Source organism: Lepidochelys olivacea (assembly GCF_965140295.1).
Source record: "Lepidochelys olivacea isolate rLepOli2 genome assembly, chromosome: 6".
Classification (NCBI taxonomy): domain Eukaryota; kingdom Metazoa; phylum Chordata; order Testudines; family Cheloniidae; genus Lepidochelys; species Lepidochelys olivacea.
The window spans coordinates 21,616,346-21,632,915 of record NC_140416.1 but is presented as its reverse complement, the minus strand read 5'-3'; the positions used below and the strand labels follow the sequence as shown (position 1 = coordinate 21,632,915).

The following is a 16,570-nucleotide window of genomic DNA, read 5'->3' as shown; positions in this document are numbered from 1 at the left end:
GTGGCACAGATAAGCATGGTGTTTCAGTGGAGACTTGGAGGGGTGAGCCCATGCGGCGGGAAATAAACGGGGAGCCTGAGGCCCTCAAAACAACAGGGGTAACAGGTTTTCAAGCCAAGATGACCCCATTACACTCTCTGGGCCCTCCATGGCGTCAGGTGTTGTTTCCAGCCTGCAAGGAAACCTGTCTGGGAGCAGCAAAGCATCACGGCTAACGAGGCCCAACACACTCCCATAAGCTCGAGTGGAATGTCCCGCTGGTTCTAACAGTGGGGAATGCGGATGGCCCTGTTTAATGTGCCACACGTCCCTTTTGATCTCACTTCAGTACTTCCCCACATTTCTCTGCCTTGCCTTCATATCTCAAAGGGTTTTCCAAGCCCTTTAATCCCTAGAGGAGAATGAGGATCACATTTCCCTCTCTCCCCATCCTCCCTTGGGACGGCAAACACTGGTATCTTTTGATACTGAGTGCATACCTTTTATCAAAGTCCCCTTCCCCCTGCCCTTGCAGCTGCTTTCACAACTGCGGGCTTTTCCTGTGATCGTAGTGAGAGCGGCGATGGAGTGGCTCTGTGCTGCCTGGCTGAGTGTGAATAAGGACAGCAGGGGATGTCTCTTGTTCTGCTGCACCTGCGTCTATTACTGTTCTTAATACTCTACAATACTCTTCCCTTTATGGATGTATATATCCACAAAGCTGGGGTTTACCACCCAGGAGCCGAAACAATAGGACTCTGCTCCTACCTTCACCTAGAACTTGTTACAGTTTGCACAGGTTCATATGGAACACACCATCGGGAGCAGTCCTGCACTGGCAGAGAGATGGATTGGATGGCCCACTAGGTTTGTACTATCCCCAAATTCTTCGACATGGTCTAGAACACCATGGGCGTTGTTGATGTATGGGGGTGTCTAGAGAAAAGTCCTTCGACTGTTATTTCTATGACTGTCCAAATCATGGGCCAGATATTCAGCTGGTGTAAATCAACTCCATTGACTTCAGTAGAGCGACACCAGTTTGTGCCAGCTGAGGACAGTGGTTAGGCCACATGTGAAGCTTGTCTCCTAGCGCAGGCAATGGAGGCAGCTTCTTTTAAACCCTGAGATCCCAGGTTTGATCATTATTCAGCAGTGATTATGGAGACCCTCACCTGTATTTCTCTCTTTCCTAGGCTATGTCTGTGAATGTATTTTCTTCCCCTGTGTTGGTGGCACAAAGCAGCTAAGCACCATTCGAGTGTGCATCTATTTTTGTCTTGGTGTTTGCTGAGATGTGCTTTGTACATTGGCTCTTAATTATCCAGGCATGTAGTGAGATGATTGTACTGTTCTCCTTATTCTCTCTGTAACCCTCTGACTGTTGTATTTATCACCCGCCTGTCGTCCCGGGGGGAAGCTCTCCTGATTCTCCGCGATCTACCAGCGGGCCAGGTGGTATATGAAGATGTTACAACTCAAAGAGAACGGCAGCTACTTTCTCTGACAAATGTCTGGGCTTTTAAAGAACTCCAAGGCCCACTGCCCTCACCCTTGAACTGTCACAGTTTTCCCAGTGAAATTTGTTTTCAATGGGCAATTGTCACTGATATCCTCTGTGAAAATCTGAGGCTGGAGGAAGTGGCAGGGGGAGGGGGATGAGAGTCTGGGATGTGGGGTAGGGGAAGAGGAGAAGGGCTGGAAGTAAGAAATAGCTTCTTTCCTTTCAGTGTACAGTAGGCAAGAACTCCATGCTGCACTCCTGGGCGAGCACGACTCCTGCCACCAGCAGCAAACTGTTTAGAGCATTGAGAAAAGCCTCTTACAGGGACGCTTGGGTAGTTTTACAAAGGGAGGGAGGCAGCAGGGTCTAGTAGTGAAAGCACAGGACTGGGAGGCAGGAGACCAGGGTTCTGTTCCCAGACTTGCTGTGTGACCTTGAGCAAGTCACTTAGGCACTCTGTGCCTCTGTTTCCCCATCTGCTAAATGGGAACAATAACAATTCCTTATGTCCCAGGGGTGCTAAATTCCTTACTATCTGTAAAGTTCTTTGAGAGCCTTAGCTAGAAGGATTTTTCTTTCTTCAGAGAGACTGACTGATCCATGAAGCTTGGGGATAAGTGGGGAGTCCCAACAGCGTCTTGATCCTGTGATGCACTCACCTCCTGTAATTTTCTCTCCTCCGCTTCAGTGGGAGTAGCAGGTATCAGCACTTCTCCTAGCCTCAGGCCCCACATCCACACACATCCTTCTGTTCGCTTGGGCTCCACCCTCGCATGATGTAGGTAACTCTAGAAGCCAGGAAAACATTGGATTTAATAGGGAATGTTTTCTAAAGCCCTCAGGAATGCTGGAGTCCAGGCCAAGGATAAGGTTCTGTGCATTGCAAGGGACCAGCTCCTTATCCAAAAGCCTCAGCCAGTGCTCCTGCTTGAGGGAGCATCTATAGGAAACCTGAGATCTCTTTCCACCCACTCCACCCCAAATACAGATTGTCACCCCCACTCTTAGTTCCATGCGTGCCAGGAGAATCCCACTGCCAGCCCCAGGGAGGTGTTAGCATTACAAATAAAAGACTAGAACTGCTCCCTCTTGTTCTGAATTAATGCTAAAACATGGAGTATTGTGTAAGTAAGGGAAAGCCCAAGTATTGCTTGGAATGCTGCCAGGGACAGTTCCTGCCTTTGGGGTGGTTTTAAGAAGCCGCTTTGCTTTCCAAATATTAAAGCATGCTGTAGCTGCATGTTCTAGGGCTCGGTTTTGTATCCCTGAAAGTTTGGAGGCCTGCTGTCCTCAGCTCAAGGCTGTCTCCGCAGTTCCCTTTGAAACCCTGGGATTGGTCTATGGCTGTGAGCAGTGATGTTTGGGAAGGGAAATAAGGACAGCCCTGTAGTGCCACCAGAATGCTGTGGGATGAGGTTTATGAAGGGACAGAGCAGAAAATGGTAAACGCTTTGCTCAGATAGGTCCCTGTCAAGCAAAGCACAGAAGTGAAGCACGAGAGTAGTTTGACTTCAAAGGGATGACTCACGTTGCTTAAAGTTAAGCATGTGCTTAGCTACTTTGTTGTGGGCCATACAGGGAGCATGTCTCCTCCCTAGGGGTGGTTGGGACGTACAAACTTGGGGCAAGGGTGACTCTGTCCCTTTCAGTGAATCTCCCCGTGCATACTTCCCAGCCCCCTGTGCCACTTGCCTGTGCTTTCCCCAGCAGAGCCAGCAAAGGATCTGCAGGCAGGCAAGTGCTGGCGGGGGCAAGAGGAGGGGGAGCATTGCTAGGAGAGTCACAGCAAGTGCCAGCCTGCTTTAGCTATGATGTCACCTCTAACACGCCTGGCTCCTAAAGAGAGTTTCGAGCTGTATGGGCCAATAATGAACACGAGCAAAGTAGAGGGGCGGGGAAGCAGGCATTCATTCCTAGCCTGTACTCCAGGGAAATGGCGCACACCTTGCTCCAGATAAAAAACACCCTTTTTTGTGCTACTAAGACTTCCTAAGCCTTTTGAGTGGACACAGGACTAGGGGCCCAAGCTTGGCTCTGGTACGGCCATGCATTCATTGCAAGACTATACCTCCCCACACATACACCCTCCAAATGAAAATACAGGAGGTTGGTTGTTTTCCTTCCCTTGGCTCCGATGCACTGATAGAAGGAAAGGTGTCTCTGGCAGGGAGCAACAGGTAACCCTTCTGCTTGGCTGCCCAGAGGGCTGCATGTGTCCACTGAACCTCTACTGCAGCCTCCAGATGTGGGCTATTTGCACTCAAATCGTCATGTGCACACCCCATTCCGCCTCGTGATTTATGCTTCCTGGTGAGATTGATGTGGGTAGGGAGGGAGCAGGAGTAACCAGAGCTTGTGTGCACCTGTGCCAAGCGTCTTTCTTTCACTCTGATTTAATATCCCAATTGAGGGGGGTGATGTCATGTTGGAGGGAACCAGGGATGAGGAAGTGTTGGAAGGTGCTTTAACTCTTCATATCCCACATCTCCAAAGTCTTGGGAGCTGTCCTTGTGATAACTGCCAGCAACACAGGAAAGCTTAAGTGGCCAGAGGAGACATATTGCAGGTTGGAGATCAATTTCTCTTCCAATATGGTGGTTTCTTTGGGCAAGTACAACTGAGCTGGCTGCTGTGTGGCTATGTTGGGAAAAGGCATTGTTCTTCAAAGGACTCAAAGTGAGCACCAACGGCAAGGAGGTTGGTGTCCGTCCAAAGCAGCTTGGGGGTCCCATGGCATGGAAGATGAGGCATCTCCCTTGTTTGGAGGACTGAGGACCTCTTCCCCATCTGAGCAGAGACAGGGCCCAGGACTGAGGCATTCAGTCTGTGAGGCCTGGCGGCGGCTGCTGCTGCTGCTATCAAACATTGTCTGCATGAGGGTTAAGCATTGCAGAGACCATTGTGTCAACCCCTCCCCCACTTTACTCCAGAGCACTGGAGATTTGGTTTCAGCACTAGTCAGGGCTCATCAGAATCCCACATTGGGATCCAATAAGGTAAGAATGGGGACTCTTGGAGGGGTTTGTTGGGAAGTTGGCAGGACCCTGCTGAGTATGACCTGGGGGAGGGGTTGGTGGAAGGTCGTTAAGTGAACTTCAGTAGAAGTTTTAGTACAGTTATGGAGATGGACTGGGTTCAAGGGCAGGGATTCTTATTTTAACTGAACCCATCTCTATAGAAACAGAACCAGTCCCTATCGAAACAATGGCTGGGAGTTTCAATGGGACCTAATGGATTTAGACATCCAGATCTCTATGAAAATCAGGAGTCAGGAACTTTGTTCAGCCTCTGTGAAACTCCCAGTCTGTATTTATCTATAGTCCCAACTATCAAAATCACAGAGTGGGGACTTACACCACTGGGGACCCTTCGTATTGTACACCAGCACTCGGCTTGGTAACCTAGACAGATGTAGTTCTCGCTATGGGTTGCTAGGCCTAACTCTGTGTGTGGAGAAAGGAGTCGGTGGGTGTTAGGAAACTCCCTCAAGAATGCAGGTCTCTTGCATATATAACAAAGTTAAAGCAATGCAAGGAGGGACCGTGTTGTGTGCTCCTCTCGGTAAATCCTGCATTTGGCTAGGCTACGGCCTAGCAGAGGTGTGGCAACAGGAAGCCTGAGTTCCCATTTTTGGCTCTGCCACTGGTCTTGGGCAAGTCGCTTCACCTCTCTGAGCCTCAGTGTTCCCATCTGCAAAATGAACTAATGCTGTTACCTAATCGCATGGGGAGGTGAGGATTTGTATAGGTTCATATGGCGCTTGGAGGTCCCTGGCCAGAAAGTGCAACAAGATTCCCTCCCTGTTTCACCCTTCCTGCCGTGTGAGCCTGGCGAGAATTTTCAGCCTCTGAAGAGCTGCTCTGTATTCGGACTAGAGTTCTCAGAATTCTAGCTTCGCTTGTCATCCTCTACCTGCTTCTGCTGCCCCACAGCTGTTCCTCTGAATCTGGTGGTTGGGGCCATCTGAGCAAAACTGACACACGCAGGGCTGCAGCCGGGGCTGACGCAGTGAATCGGACACTACTTGCTATCACGTTTAGCAACATCTGACCGTGAAAAACTGCTCAGGAATCTGTTTTAAAAAAAAGTCAGATTCCACCCTCTCGGTCCAAATACTTTCTGCATCCCAGCCGCCCACCTCCCGCCTCCTCCTCTGTGTGCGGACTCATTTTTCTAATTAGCACTGTACACAGGGCTGCATAATCAGGGAGCCATTCATTTAGGAAAGAGACAGGAGCTGTGTGTTTGGGGAAAGGGGGGTAAATGCCACTTAAAACACTGCGTGACTCTGACGCTGATCCTGTTCCAGTACAAAGGCCTGCAGCTATTTGTGCTATGATCCCGTCAAAACCCACAAGCCAAGCAGGGTCCAACTGATTAGATTGAAGACCTCCAAAGAACACATAAGTACCGCAGAGAGCAGTTGCCATGTTCCCTCGCTGACCCTCTTCCCTTGAGCCACTGCCCAGTACAGTGCTAGCAAACCATTGTTCTGCTGGGGTTGCTGTCATTTGGATCAGATCTAAAATCCTGGCGCTGACCACTTGTAGCCACTAAAAATCCCATGGAACTATTTATACGAGGAAGAGGGTTAGCCCTGGGGTCCTGGCCAAATTCTAACATAGGTCATTTAGTTCTGCGTTCCCCCACAGCCCCCTGCAGTTTCAGTATATTTTCTTTATCTGTAAGTTGACACTGATGCCCATCGCTAAGCTACTTGGTTGCCTACAATCAGTTAAATACCAGCAGACTATTACGCACCCATCCATCTTCCTAACAACAGTGGGGGTGATCAATGTATTAGGTAAATATATGAAGAACAGTTTACCCCACTGTGACTACATGGGGAGATGGTACTAACTCAATTTGGAAATAGTGGGGCAACACACATAATACATCAGGTCTCTTACAGGTCTCAATACAGGTCTCTTATGGGGCTGACTTGGTTATAATTGACTGTTGGTATTTTCTTCCAGTTTTATGCTAGCACCAAGAAGCAATAACCATGATCAGGACCCTGTTCTGCCAGGTGCTTTACAGACACACAATGAGAGACCTTCTCTGTCCTGGAGAGTTGTACATAGTCTAAATCTCCTCCTTCTGTCTGCAGGGGGCTTTGCCACCTTCTCATCTTGCTTCCCAGGACTCTGCGAAGGGAAACCAGCTGCCATCTTGCCAATGAGCATCTCCCAGCCATGCTTGCCAGTGGCCAATGTTGGCCCCACCCGCATCCTGCCTCATCTCTACCTGGGCTCCCAGAAAGATGTCCTAAACAAGGTATGGCCTTCCTGGTGGGGTGCCCCATGCCTGCCCCATGCTGCTGTTGTCCCTAATCAATTAGAACAGGCCTGTCCAGTCGGGGTGGCACGTGGGGGAAGCTAGCTGTATGTTTCCCATTTGAGGACAATGCTCGTGTAACTTTCAGTGGCTTGTCCTGCCCAATTTCGCCAAATAAGGAGCTACGGATATGGCCCATACATACAAAGGCCTTGGGGGGGGGGGGGGCTGTGGAGAGCATCCGCAGGAGGAGCCTGGCAGAGTTCTTGGCTGGAAGGGGTGTTGTCCTGCCGTGGTTTGATTCAGTCCTGAAGGGATGTGTGAGGAAGGACTGTCCTTCCCTCCGCAACCTGAGGGGAGCTGCCTGATTCCCCTGACTGCCATGCTCAGCCGTGGCAAAGGGTGAGGGAGCATGGCCAAGAAAATGCACATAGAAAAGTTTTAAGTTCTTTGGGCTTGGTGAGTGGCAATGGCATCCAAACCAGGAAGGGGCAGGGGAGCTGGAAGGGCAGAGAGGAGCAATGGGGAAAGAGGCAGAACGGGCACAATGGAGCTGGGAAGGGGAGAAGAAGAAGAGCTGCCAGGGTGCCTCGCCCCAAGGAGCCCCTGCGAGATTCACACAGAGGGAGCCAGCTTCTCCCCACTAATCCCCCCTGCCAGCTGGGCTCCCAACACTGACTTCAGCTGTTCCATGCCCAGCTTGGCAGCCAGAGGGAGAGGGGTTAGGCTGGGATGTTTAATCATGGCGGGGGAAGTGGGGAGGGGACCAGCAGCCACAGTCCAAGGCAAAGAGCTCTTTAAAGAGGCCTGGGAATAGACAAAGATCTGCTTCGGGAAGGGAAGGGCAGAGGGAAAAGAGGGGTACTGTCCTTTTAAAGGTGCCAGAGTGCTTGGGAAGTGATGTCACCTCAGGGAAGGAATTTTGTTTTAAGAGAAGAAAAAAATAAATGAGAGAAGAAAGAAACAGAAATTGTAGTTAAAATTCCGCTGAGCGCCTACCGTGGGCAGGAGGGAGCCAGTCAGACATTCTCGCCTGGGGAGAGGGCCAGGGGAGAAGCATCTGAGAGGAGCAGGGGGTGGTCCAGAAAGAGGAGAGAGAAATTTTTAGATACAGGGAGTAGAAGGAAATAAAAGAGAAAAATGCCAAGAATGTGAGCTCAGGAGCTGGGCTGGCTCCTAGGAGCTGAGGTTAGGCTTCTAGGGAGCCTGCTGAGGAAGAGACTCTTATGTAAGCTTAGTTAGGACAGGAACCACAGGGTGAATTAAATGGAATTCAGGGAGGGAATCTCGGCCATGTCCCCTGAGAGCCCTACATCAGGCGTCAGACTGACTGGGCTTCAACCCTGCCCCCCACCCCATCTCAGCACGACCTTTTGCTCACCCCTTCATTCTGAGAGGTGTTTGCTTCCCTCTCTGCGCCCTGGTGATCGTTATTGAGGACAAGAGACTCTCCCTCCTCGTATCCTAGGGCATTAGAGAGCAGGGCTGGCAGAGAACAACCCTCTGTGATGGGATAGCACGGTCCCTTGTGAGCACGCAAATCCAGGGTGACCATATTTCCCAAAGGGAAAACGGGACTTATCCAAGGCTCCCGCCCCCCCCACCCCCCCAATGCTGTTGCCGGTCGCTGGAAACCCCCCACCCGCATGCCAGGCTGTTGCTCGGTTGCTGGAACCCAGCGGGGGGCCCCACATGCTGGAATGCTGCTCCCCTCCTCCCCCCAGCGCTGCCTCCCCCCCTCTCTGCTCGCCCCCTCTGCACCATACCCCAGACAAAAGTGGCCATTTGTCCTGTTTGTTCTTGCCAGCTGATCAAGTCAGCAAGAGCAGTCGTGACACATGCCTCCTTTTGGAAAAAAACTGTTGGGATGGCCGAGACAGGGCTTAAAAAAGGGACTGTCCCTGCCAAAATAGGACGTATGGTCACCCTACGCAGCTCTGCACCTCACTGCTGCCATGCTACAGGGCTCAGCCTGTGGCAGGGGAGGTTTCTTTTATCTCTCCATTTCCCTAATCACTGTCTGTTTTATGGCACCTTTATTTCTTTCTCAACTCCTTCCTTCCATTCATTTCTGTGTTCCTCCGCCTCTCCCCGAAATAGCACAGAACAGGCATTCACAGGACTAGAACTATCAGATCTTTGGTACGGATCGTCTCCCTGGTTTTGGACATAATCTGGCTTGGATTTCCACTCTCGGGGGAACAACAGGTCATATTCACCACTACACTCTGGCTGTTTTATGCTGCTCTGGCAATGCATACTGGTGAATCTAGCCTTGTCTGTGGGAAGGATGAGAGGTCACGTACGTGTGCCCAATGAGCAGAACATGGCAAGAAATGATCCATGAACACTCACTAGACATTTTGAACTAGCCTCTGACTTTTTCATTCACTTTCTGTAAACATGCAGGCGAGTCAGGTTACTGACAGAAACGCTGGGAAGAAATGGTGACTAGTAATGACTATGGCAGAACACTCATGGAAAGCTACTTCTCAATTGGTTCGTCCAAAGAGTTCACTCCAGAGCCATGATTACATTCATCCCAAAAGGAAATCGCATGACCTAAATATGTCCCAAACAAAACAGCTAATGTTGTGAATTGCCAATCTCCTATGCTGGAAATGATACCAGCAGTAAACAGTTTACAAGTCTCTTATCGACTGAAACTGGTTCCGGTAAATCACGCAGTGGAGAGTTTCAAACAGTGAACAAATCTGTGGGAAATTTTGACTTGTTGCCAGGTGATTTGAGAACAGAAAAGAGGGCTACATTCATTGAATACTAGCTCTGCTAGTAAGATGCTCTCTTCCCCTGAACCTGGCCCCTCTAAGCTTTTTTCCACAGTAGATGTAACCCTAAGACTATTCTGTTTTTCCTCCTTAAAATTTCCCACCATTGTTCTAGCTCTGGGGTTCTCAGTCTTTTCCCCTCCCTGCCATCTAGCCAGGACCCATTTCTCTTTACCAGTATGGGAAGGGCAAGGTGGTCAGCACCCCCAACACCTGATCAGGACCCCAAATGTGAGACCCTCATGCCGCAGCACAGTGCGGGAGCAATGGTGGAAGAACTAGTGCAGAGAGACTGCAGGCAGCTTAACCATGCTCAGAGCAGGTCCGTATGACACTGGCTTATGCTTCATTGGCTCATCTGTGCTGGTGCTCCCCAGGTTGCTACTTCGAATCACACTGGAGCAACGGTGGGGGAACTGCACGGCAACAACACTGGAGTGCATGAGGCCTATGAGAGTGTAGATGGGAAGGTCCCACTTTGTACTGACTGAGCCCACATCACTTGTGTCTTCTCTGTCACCAGGACCTGATGACTCAGAATGGAATAAGCTACGTCCTCAATGCCAGCAACTCCTGCCCCAAGCCAGACTTCATCTGTGACAGTCACTTCATGCGCATTCCTGTCAATGACAACTACTGTGAGAAGCTGCTTCCCTGGCTGGACAAGTCCATTGAGTTCATCGGTGAGGCATCTCCCTGGCTCTCTGGGCCTTTCTTTACTTCTTCCCGCTCCAGTCTTGATTTTTGTTGTGGTGGCCCCAGACATTGAGAGCTGGACTCCTCACTCCTTGCCTATCCCAGCCAACAAAACCCAGGCTTTTCTTCCCCCAGCTCCTCTCTTAGTCCAGAGAGACCTTGTCCCTTCACCCACAGTGAAACATGCACACTCGGCCACTAGAAGAAGCCTGTCCTCCCTGAGAAAACCTGGCACCTCGACCAGCACCAAAGTCATTTGAAAGTGTGACCCTCTCTGTGCAAACGATCATACTTTCCACTCCTGTAAGACAGCCTTTTATTTGAGGGTCTCAGTGAGAAACAAGGGCTAGTGTCCTTATGTCCATGTTATGCATGGGGTAATGGGGACACAGAGAGGTGCAGAGACTAGCCCAGGGTCAAGTAACGAGTCACTGACAAAGACAGGGGGTGAACCCAGGAGTCCTGCCTCCCAATCCTCTGTGCTGGCCACTAGACATACGGCATCACAAAGATGTTCCACAGGGACAGAGGATGAAATGACTCTGTCCAAACTCTAGGGGCACCCCTCTGAAAGCTGTTCTTTCTGTACCGTGCTGCAGACAAGGCCAAGGTATCCAGCGGCCAAGTGATGGTGCACTGCTTGGCAGGGATCTCCCGCTCAGCCACCATTGCCATCGCCTACATCATGAAGACCATGGGCATGTCTTCAGACGACGCCTACAGGTAGGTGCAACTGGATGAGGGGAATGAGGAAGTACGTGAATGTACCCCTGCTCTAGTAAAGGGAAGCAGGCGGGCGCAGGCGGAGAGAAGCTGTCGGAAAGGGTTTCAAAGCATTGTTTTGAATGACTCTCCTGAGTTCTATTGAGTTACACGTTGCTAGGCTGACACTGGGCCCTGGGTGGGGTATATGCTGTGTGCCCTACCACAGAGCAGTGCCCGTGCACGCCCCTCATTGTTGCCCCAGTCAAAGGAAATGAAGGGCTCAGCTTCAAGAACCAAAACCCTTGACTAGGTTGAAATCTGGTGTAGGCTGGCCTAGTAGCTGGTTGGTGCTGCCCTACATTCATGGGAGGCAGAGGGCTGTCCTTCAGGAGCAGTTTTGAAATATCACAATGGACAGCATGCCATGGGGGGGCGCCCATGGGAAAGTAGAATGAGGCGATAAATTTCCTAGAGCCTAAGCAGTCCTAGCTTTCTCTGCAGATTGCCCTGAGGCACTGTGGATCGCCCGTCACCTGTTTCTTTCTGAGCTTTTGGTAGAATGCACTAGCTTCTCCCGCTGAGGAGGCCGGCAGAGCTAAGGTAGCCTAGGTGGTGGGCCAAAGACCAAGTCATGACCCCATCTGTTTGTCTACCCTTGCAGATTTGTCAAAGACCGGCGCCCATCCATATCGCCCAACTTCAACTTCCTGGGCCAGCTCCTGGAGTACGAGAGGAGCCTGAAGCTCCTCAAGGCCTTGAAGGCCCAAGGTGATAGGAGTGAGGGGGATGCCCAGCCAGACCCAGCTGAAGTGCCTGAGAGCAACAGGCACCTGAAGCTTTCTACCTCAGAAAAGTCCGAGGACATATCGAAAAGCACAAGCTTGGCACCCTCCCGCAGTGAGCCCGAGAGGCCAGCAGGAGCTCCCAAAATTGTCTCACCCACAGCACTACAGCAAGGACTCAACGGCCTGCACTTGTCCTCGGAGCGCATCCAAGACACCAACCGGCTAAAGCGCTCCTTCTCCCTGGACATCAAATCAGCCTACTCCCCCAGCCTGAGGCAGGACACCCCAGGCCCCGCTGACACCGGGGAAGCCCCCAAGCTCTGCAAGCTGGACAGCCCTTCTGGACCTAATGGCTTGTGCCAGTTCTCGCCCGTGCCGGACAGTCCCGACTGGCCCAGCGGGCCGGACTTCCTACTGGAAGCCAAGGTGAGGCAGAGGCGGAAACACAGGCATCAGGCGGGCTCCCCTGCCCACGGGATGAGCCTCAATTTCAGCGGGGTGTGTGCCGTGCACAAAAGCACCAGCGTGGAGGACAATCTCAAGCAGACGCTGCGGCTGAGCCTCCCTGGCGTGGGACAGCAGCCCACACAGCCAGCTGCGACACCAAACTCTGCCGGCGGAGGGGGGGTCGGCGCCTGGGGCGTGCATTTGGAATCACCCAGCACCCCGTCATCGGAGAATCCCTGGTACTTTGGCACAGACTCAGCGGTGGGCGGCGGAGGGAGCGGGGCCTTGTTTGCCAGCGCTGCCTCGTACTCCTCGTTCAGCTGCAGCACCCTGCAGGGCAGCTGCGAGATCAGGTTGAGGGACAAGCAGAGGGCGGAGCAGAGGGACGGGCGGCACAGCTGGCACGAGGATGCCGCCACGGAGAAGCAGTTCAAGAGGAGGAGCTGCCAGATGGAGTTCGAGGAGACCATGTCAGAGGGCAGGTCCCGGGAAGACCTGGGCAAAATAGGCAAACAGTCTAGCTTTTCGGGCAGCATGGAGATCATTGAGGTGTCCTGACATTCGTCCTGGGGCACTGGAGAGTGAGGGGTGGATATTTAACTGGGAAGAGGCAAGGTGCGGGTGGGGTGGGGACAGTATTTATACCTGTGTGTGTATTCCCAGGTGCACACACGCCAAAACAAAACAAAGATGAATGAATCCAAAGTCAGGAAACATGACCGTGCATGCTTAGTGCCCCTCCCCTTTGGTCTCCTTTTCCCCTCCTCACCCTCCACCCTGGCTGCATTCCCTTTTGGGAGGAAGGAGCCGATTAACCTTTTCACCCCTTGGGCAGAAAGCGACTCACTGGGGTGATGGAAGAGCTGATCTTTGACTGAAGTGGGGCAGACATCTGAGCATCATTCTCAGCTTAAAATTCTGCGGGGGGGGGGAGGTTATATTTTCTCCGCAGATGTGCAATCAAAAAGTAAGGGTGCCTTCATTTAGAAGAGAGCATTGTCCTGACCAATGGGAAATGGCAGAGGCTTTGCTCACCCCAGCTCTCTGTCCCTTGTATCGGGGTCAGGGACGGAAGGTAGGTGGCTCCCTCTCAAGGGTGGGGCGGGGACATTTGCATTAGCTCCTCCCCTAAGCCTTTTTCTCATCCTGGTGCACTAAGCATGTTCTGCCTGTGTTTTTTCTGGCTAAGTATCTTAATAATGCTGCACTACCGCAGCCCTATACATATATAAATATATATTATATATAATATAAAAAAACCACACAAAGAAAAAGGTAAATGGTTTTACTGCAATTTTTATTGAGACGTAAATAATATTTCAATGGTTTTGTTTTAATTTATTGAAGCTGTTCATTCTGGCAATGATTTGCAGACATTGAGGGGCGGTACTTTCAGCTCTGTTTTTACTGTCTACGGTATTTAAATCTGAAACACGAGTTTCTAAGCAATATCCGCAGCCTGTGACTCCTTCTGTAGCGCACATCGGCGACACAGACTCCCCCTTCCCTGCGCACAAAGCAAAACCGGGGCAGGGAAAATCTTTCATGCACTTTTTAAAAATGAAAAAACAAAACAAAACAAACATCTTCTTTCAACACAAACTGAGCAGGAAATTCTCTCCTGAAAGCTGCTGCTTTACCTCTTGGTTCCTATTTGATTCTCTCTTGTCTCCATCAAAGCCATAGCATCTTTTCCTCTCCCAGTTGTGGGACAGAAGGGCTGGCATTGGTCTATGGGAAAACCAGGAGGGGAAGGGTGAGACGATGAAAAAAACGGAGGATGGGTTCTGGGATGTGGGGAATGAGGGAGGAGAGGAGGCTTTTAATTAAAGGGTCAGCAACCCATACTGGGTTGTATTGGAGAATTTGGAGGTTACTGGGTCCTTTTGGAGAAAAAATTACTCCCTAAATAATGCTCGAAGGGTTCTGTGCGGGGTGAACTCCCATCAGGAACTGCCTTGCCCACTAGCTCAGGGGGCTTCTGGGGAGGAGGTGGGGTCCAGGAGAAATAGGGAACACTTCTCACTCTTGTGCATGGGTGAGATTGTGATGAAAAGCCCTCAAGGCCCTGCTTTCACTCTCCCAGTGTTACTCCACATGGCTGTCCAGAGGGGCTGCACCCTGGAGGAAAATACAAACCTCATCCTTAGGAACAAATAGAGTTATTTATTATAGTACCAGAATGAACCCCAGGGGATCCTGAGGACAGCGACAGGTTTCCCACTGCGAGACAGTTAGACAGTTACCTCTGAGTGCTTAGCATACAATATTGCTCAGTACTCCAGCACCAGTTCTGTGTGTGTGTGTAAGAGAGCATGATAATGGGGCTCCTGTGGGTGTGCAAGTGACATGGGGCAGAGGGAAAACAGTCCAAAGACACAGGAGAAGCCAATCAGGAAGGAAAAGAATGAGAGGAAACACCAGGAAATGCATTGGAAGGCTAAGAACCAAACCCAAGATTTGGGATGTTAGTGTGAGGACATGCCCCTCCCTCCTTACCCCACCCCAGTCTCCTATCTCCAACCCCCACTCCTTCCCTCCCTCTGCAGCAGCATCCTCCCACACTCAGGTGTGTTGCTAAGAAGATTGGTTTCACTGTTTTTCTTTTCCTGGGATTTTGCTTCGGAGAGTTTCTGTTAATTGACCTTTTCAGAGTGACTGAAGCGAATGATGGTTTGTTCTTACCCAGCAGAAGGTAGGATGCTAGCCTCCAAGGGAATCCCTGCCAAAAACCCGTCTCCCTCTGGGAGTTCGGGTGGGTAAAGGGTGAGGATTTCCTAGGGAAGGCCTCCTGCGTGGGATTCTTCCCTTGATTTATTTTTTTAGAGGTGGCGTAGGGCCCAGGTGGGACCTTTAAGCTAACACAGGTGTTGAGGAAGGGCCAGGTCCTGCTGTTACTGAAGCCAAGGGTACTAGAGGGAGCCCTCAAGCAGGCCAATGAGCACACAGTGCAGAAAGCTTCCATCACTTAGCAAGCGCAGTCAAGAGAAAAATGACAAAGGGGCACGAGTGGCTTCTGTTCTGATTCTCAGACACATTTGGCTGCTTCTCCCCTTTATGAAAGTCCCTGTTTCAAAGGGGAGCAAAGCCCTCACCCCAAAAACGGTGTTTCTCCCACACATGCTTAGACCTTGCTGCTGAGCTGCTGCTTGGTGTTATGGGCACAGATCTATCTCTGCTGCAAAGCACATTTCGTTCTCTGTAGCTGACTTTGCTTTCCTCCTTTTAGTATCATGCTGGTTTCCAAGCCAATACCTCAGGGGTTTTTGTTCATGTGTGTGTTGTGTGCAATTTTAGATCCCCCCCCCGCCCCCCAACCAGCTCTTTGGTTTTTTTCACCTTCCCTTCTTTTTCTTTTGTGTTTGTTTGTGTTTATTTTCAAATCAAACTACACAAGACAAAAATAATGATCTCAGGTTTAAAACTTAACCACAGACCGAAGCCGTGAGGAGCTGCAATAATAATTCTAATGTTTTGGTGGCATCAGATTGTCACTTTCCTTCTGACCATTGTCTGTCTCTGCTGATGTGCGCGTGTCCTAGGCGGAAGGGGGAGGGGAATCTCCAAGGAGGCTTATAACTGGCATTAAGCCTCTTGATTTTTTTTTTTAAAGGGGTTAAGTGAGAAGCATGGAAACCTCAAATAATCCCTTCTGGTACCCCAAAATGTTCTGGAGTTGGTAGTGGGGCAGGGGAAAGTTGGGTGATTAAATGCATTTGATTTTCCATGTTGAAGTACTAATAAAATACAAGTTTTGATGGTTGGATCCCTCTGCCTACCCCATTCCTCTTTTTCCTACAGCTGTTTTGAAAGGGGGGTAGATACTTATTTCAACTCTCTCTCCTAAAAAACACAGCATCCATATTTACAGTGAGCACCTCAAATCAGCATCAGTGTTGCCGACTACTATGTTTTAGGAGGTAGGAGGAACCCTTCCCCTTTCTTTCTTGCACCCCCATCCAGTGTAGAGATAAGGTGTGTGGAGACCATGGCGAGGCGGTGATTCTAAGGGAACTGGTGTATTACATAGCATCCCAGCTAGATCGGGGGGTTTACAACAAAGAAAAGCTTCCAAGGGGCTTCTTGAGCTTTTCCCACTCAGCTTTTAACCATTGGGACCCCCAGTAACCATTGGCTGCAATATGACCTGTCTCGTGTTTTAACCCTTTTTGGGCTGCCACTCCTCTCTCTCTCTCTCTCTGTCTGTGCTGCATTTTCAGTGAAATTTGAAAAATTCCAACCAACCCTAGAAGCTGGTCACAAAAAAGAGAACAAATGTTTGTCTAAATTTTTTTCCCCCTTTTTAAATTTCAGCAGATAAATTCAGAGATTCTCAGCCAAGCCAGGTCAATTGGCTGATCAGTGGTTACACTGTGAAATATGCCAGC

General features: G+C 50.5%; 1 protein-coding gene across 2 annotated transcripts in view; it reads left to right on the top strand.

Annotated features, from left to right (window-relative positions):
- DUSP8 (dual specificity phosphatase 8) overlaps window positions 1-13,633 on the top strand; it is a 75,901-nt gene extending 62,268 nt beyond the window's left edge. For both annotated transcript variants that reach the window (XM_084630871.1, XM_084630872.1), the window contains 4 exons: window positions 6,594-6,760; window positions 10,073-10,232; window positions 10,845-10,968; window positions 11,612-13,633. In XM_084630871.1, coding sequence (XP_084486997.1) covers window positions 6,594-6,760; window positions 10,073-10,232; window positions 10,845-10,968; window positions 11,612-12,740 — 1,580 coding nt within the window. In that variant the 3' untranslated portion in view covers window positions 12,741-13,633. The remainder of the gene's footprint in view (window positions 1-6,593; window positions 6,761-10,072; window positions 10,233-10,844; window positions 10,969-11,611) is intronic.
- The last annotated feature ends 2,937 nt before the right edge of the window (window positions 13,634-16,570 follow it).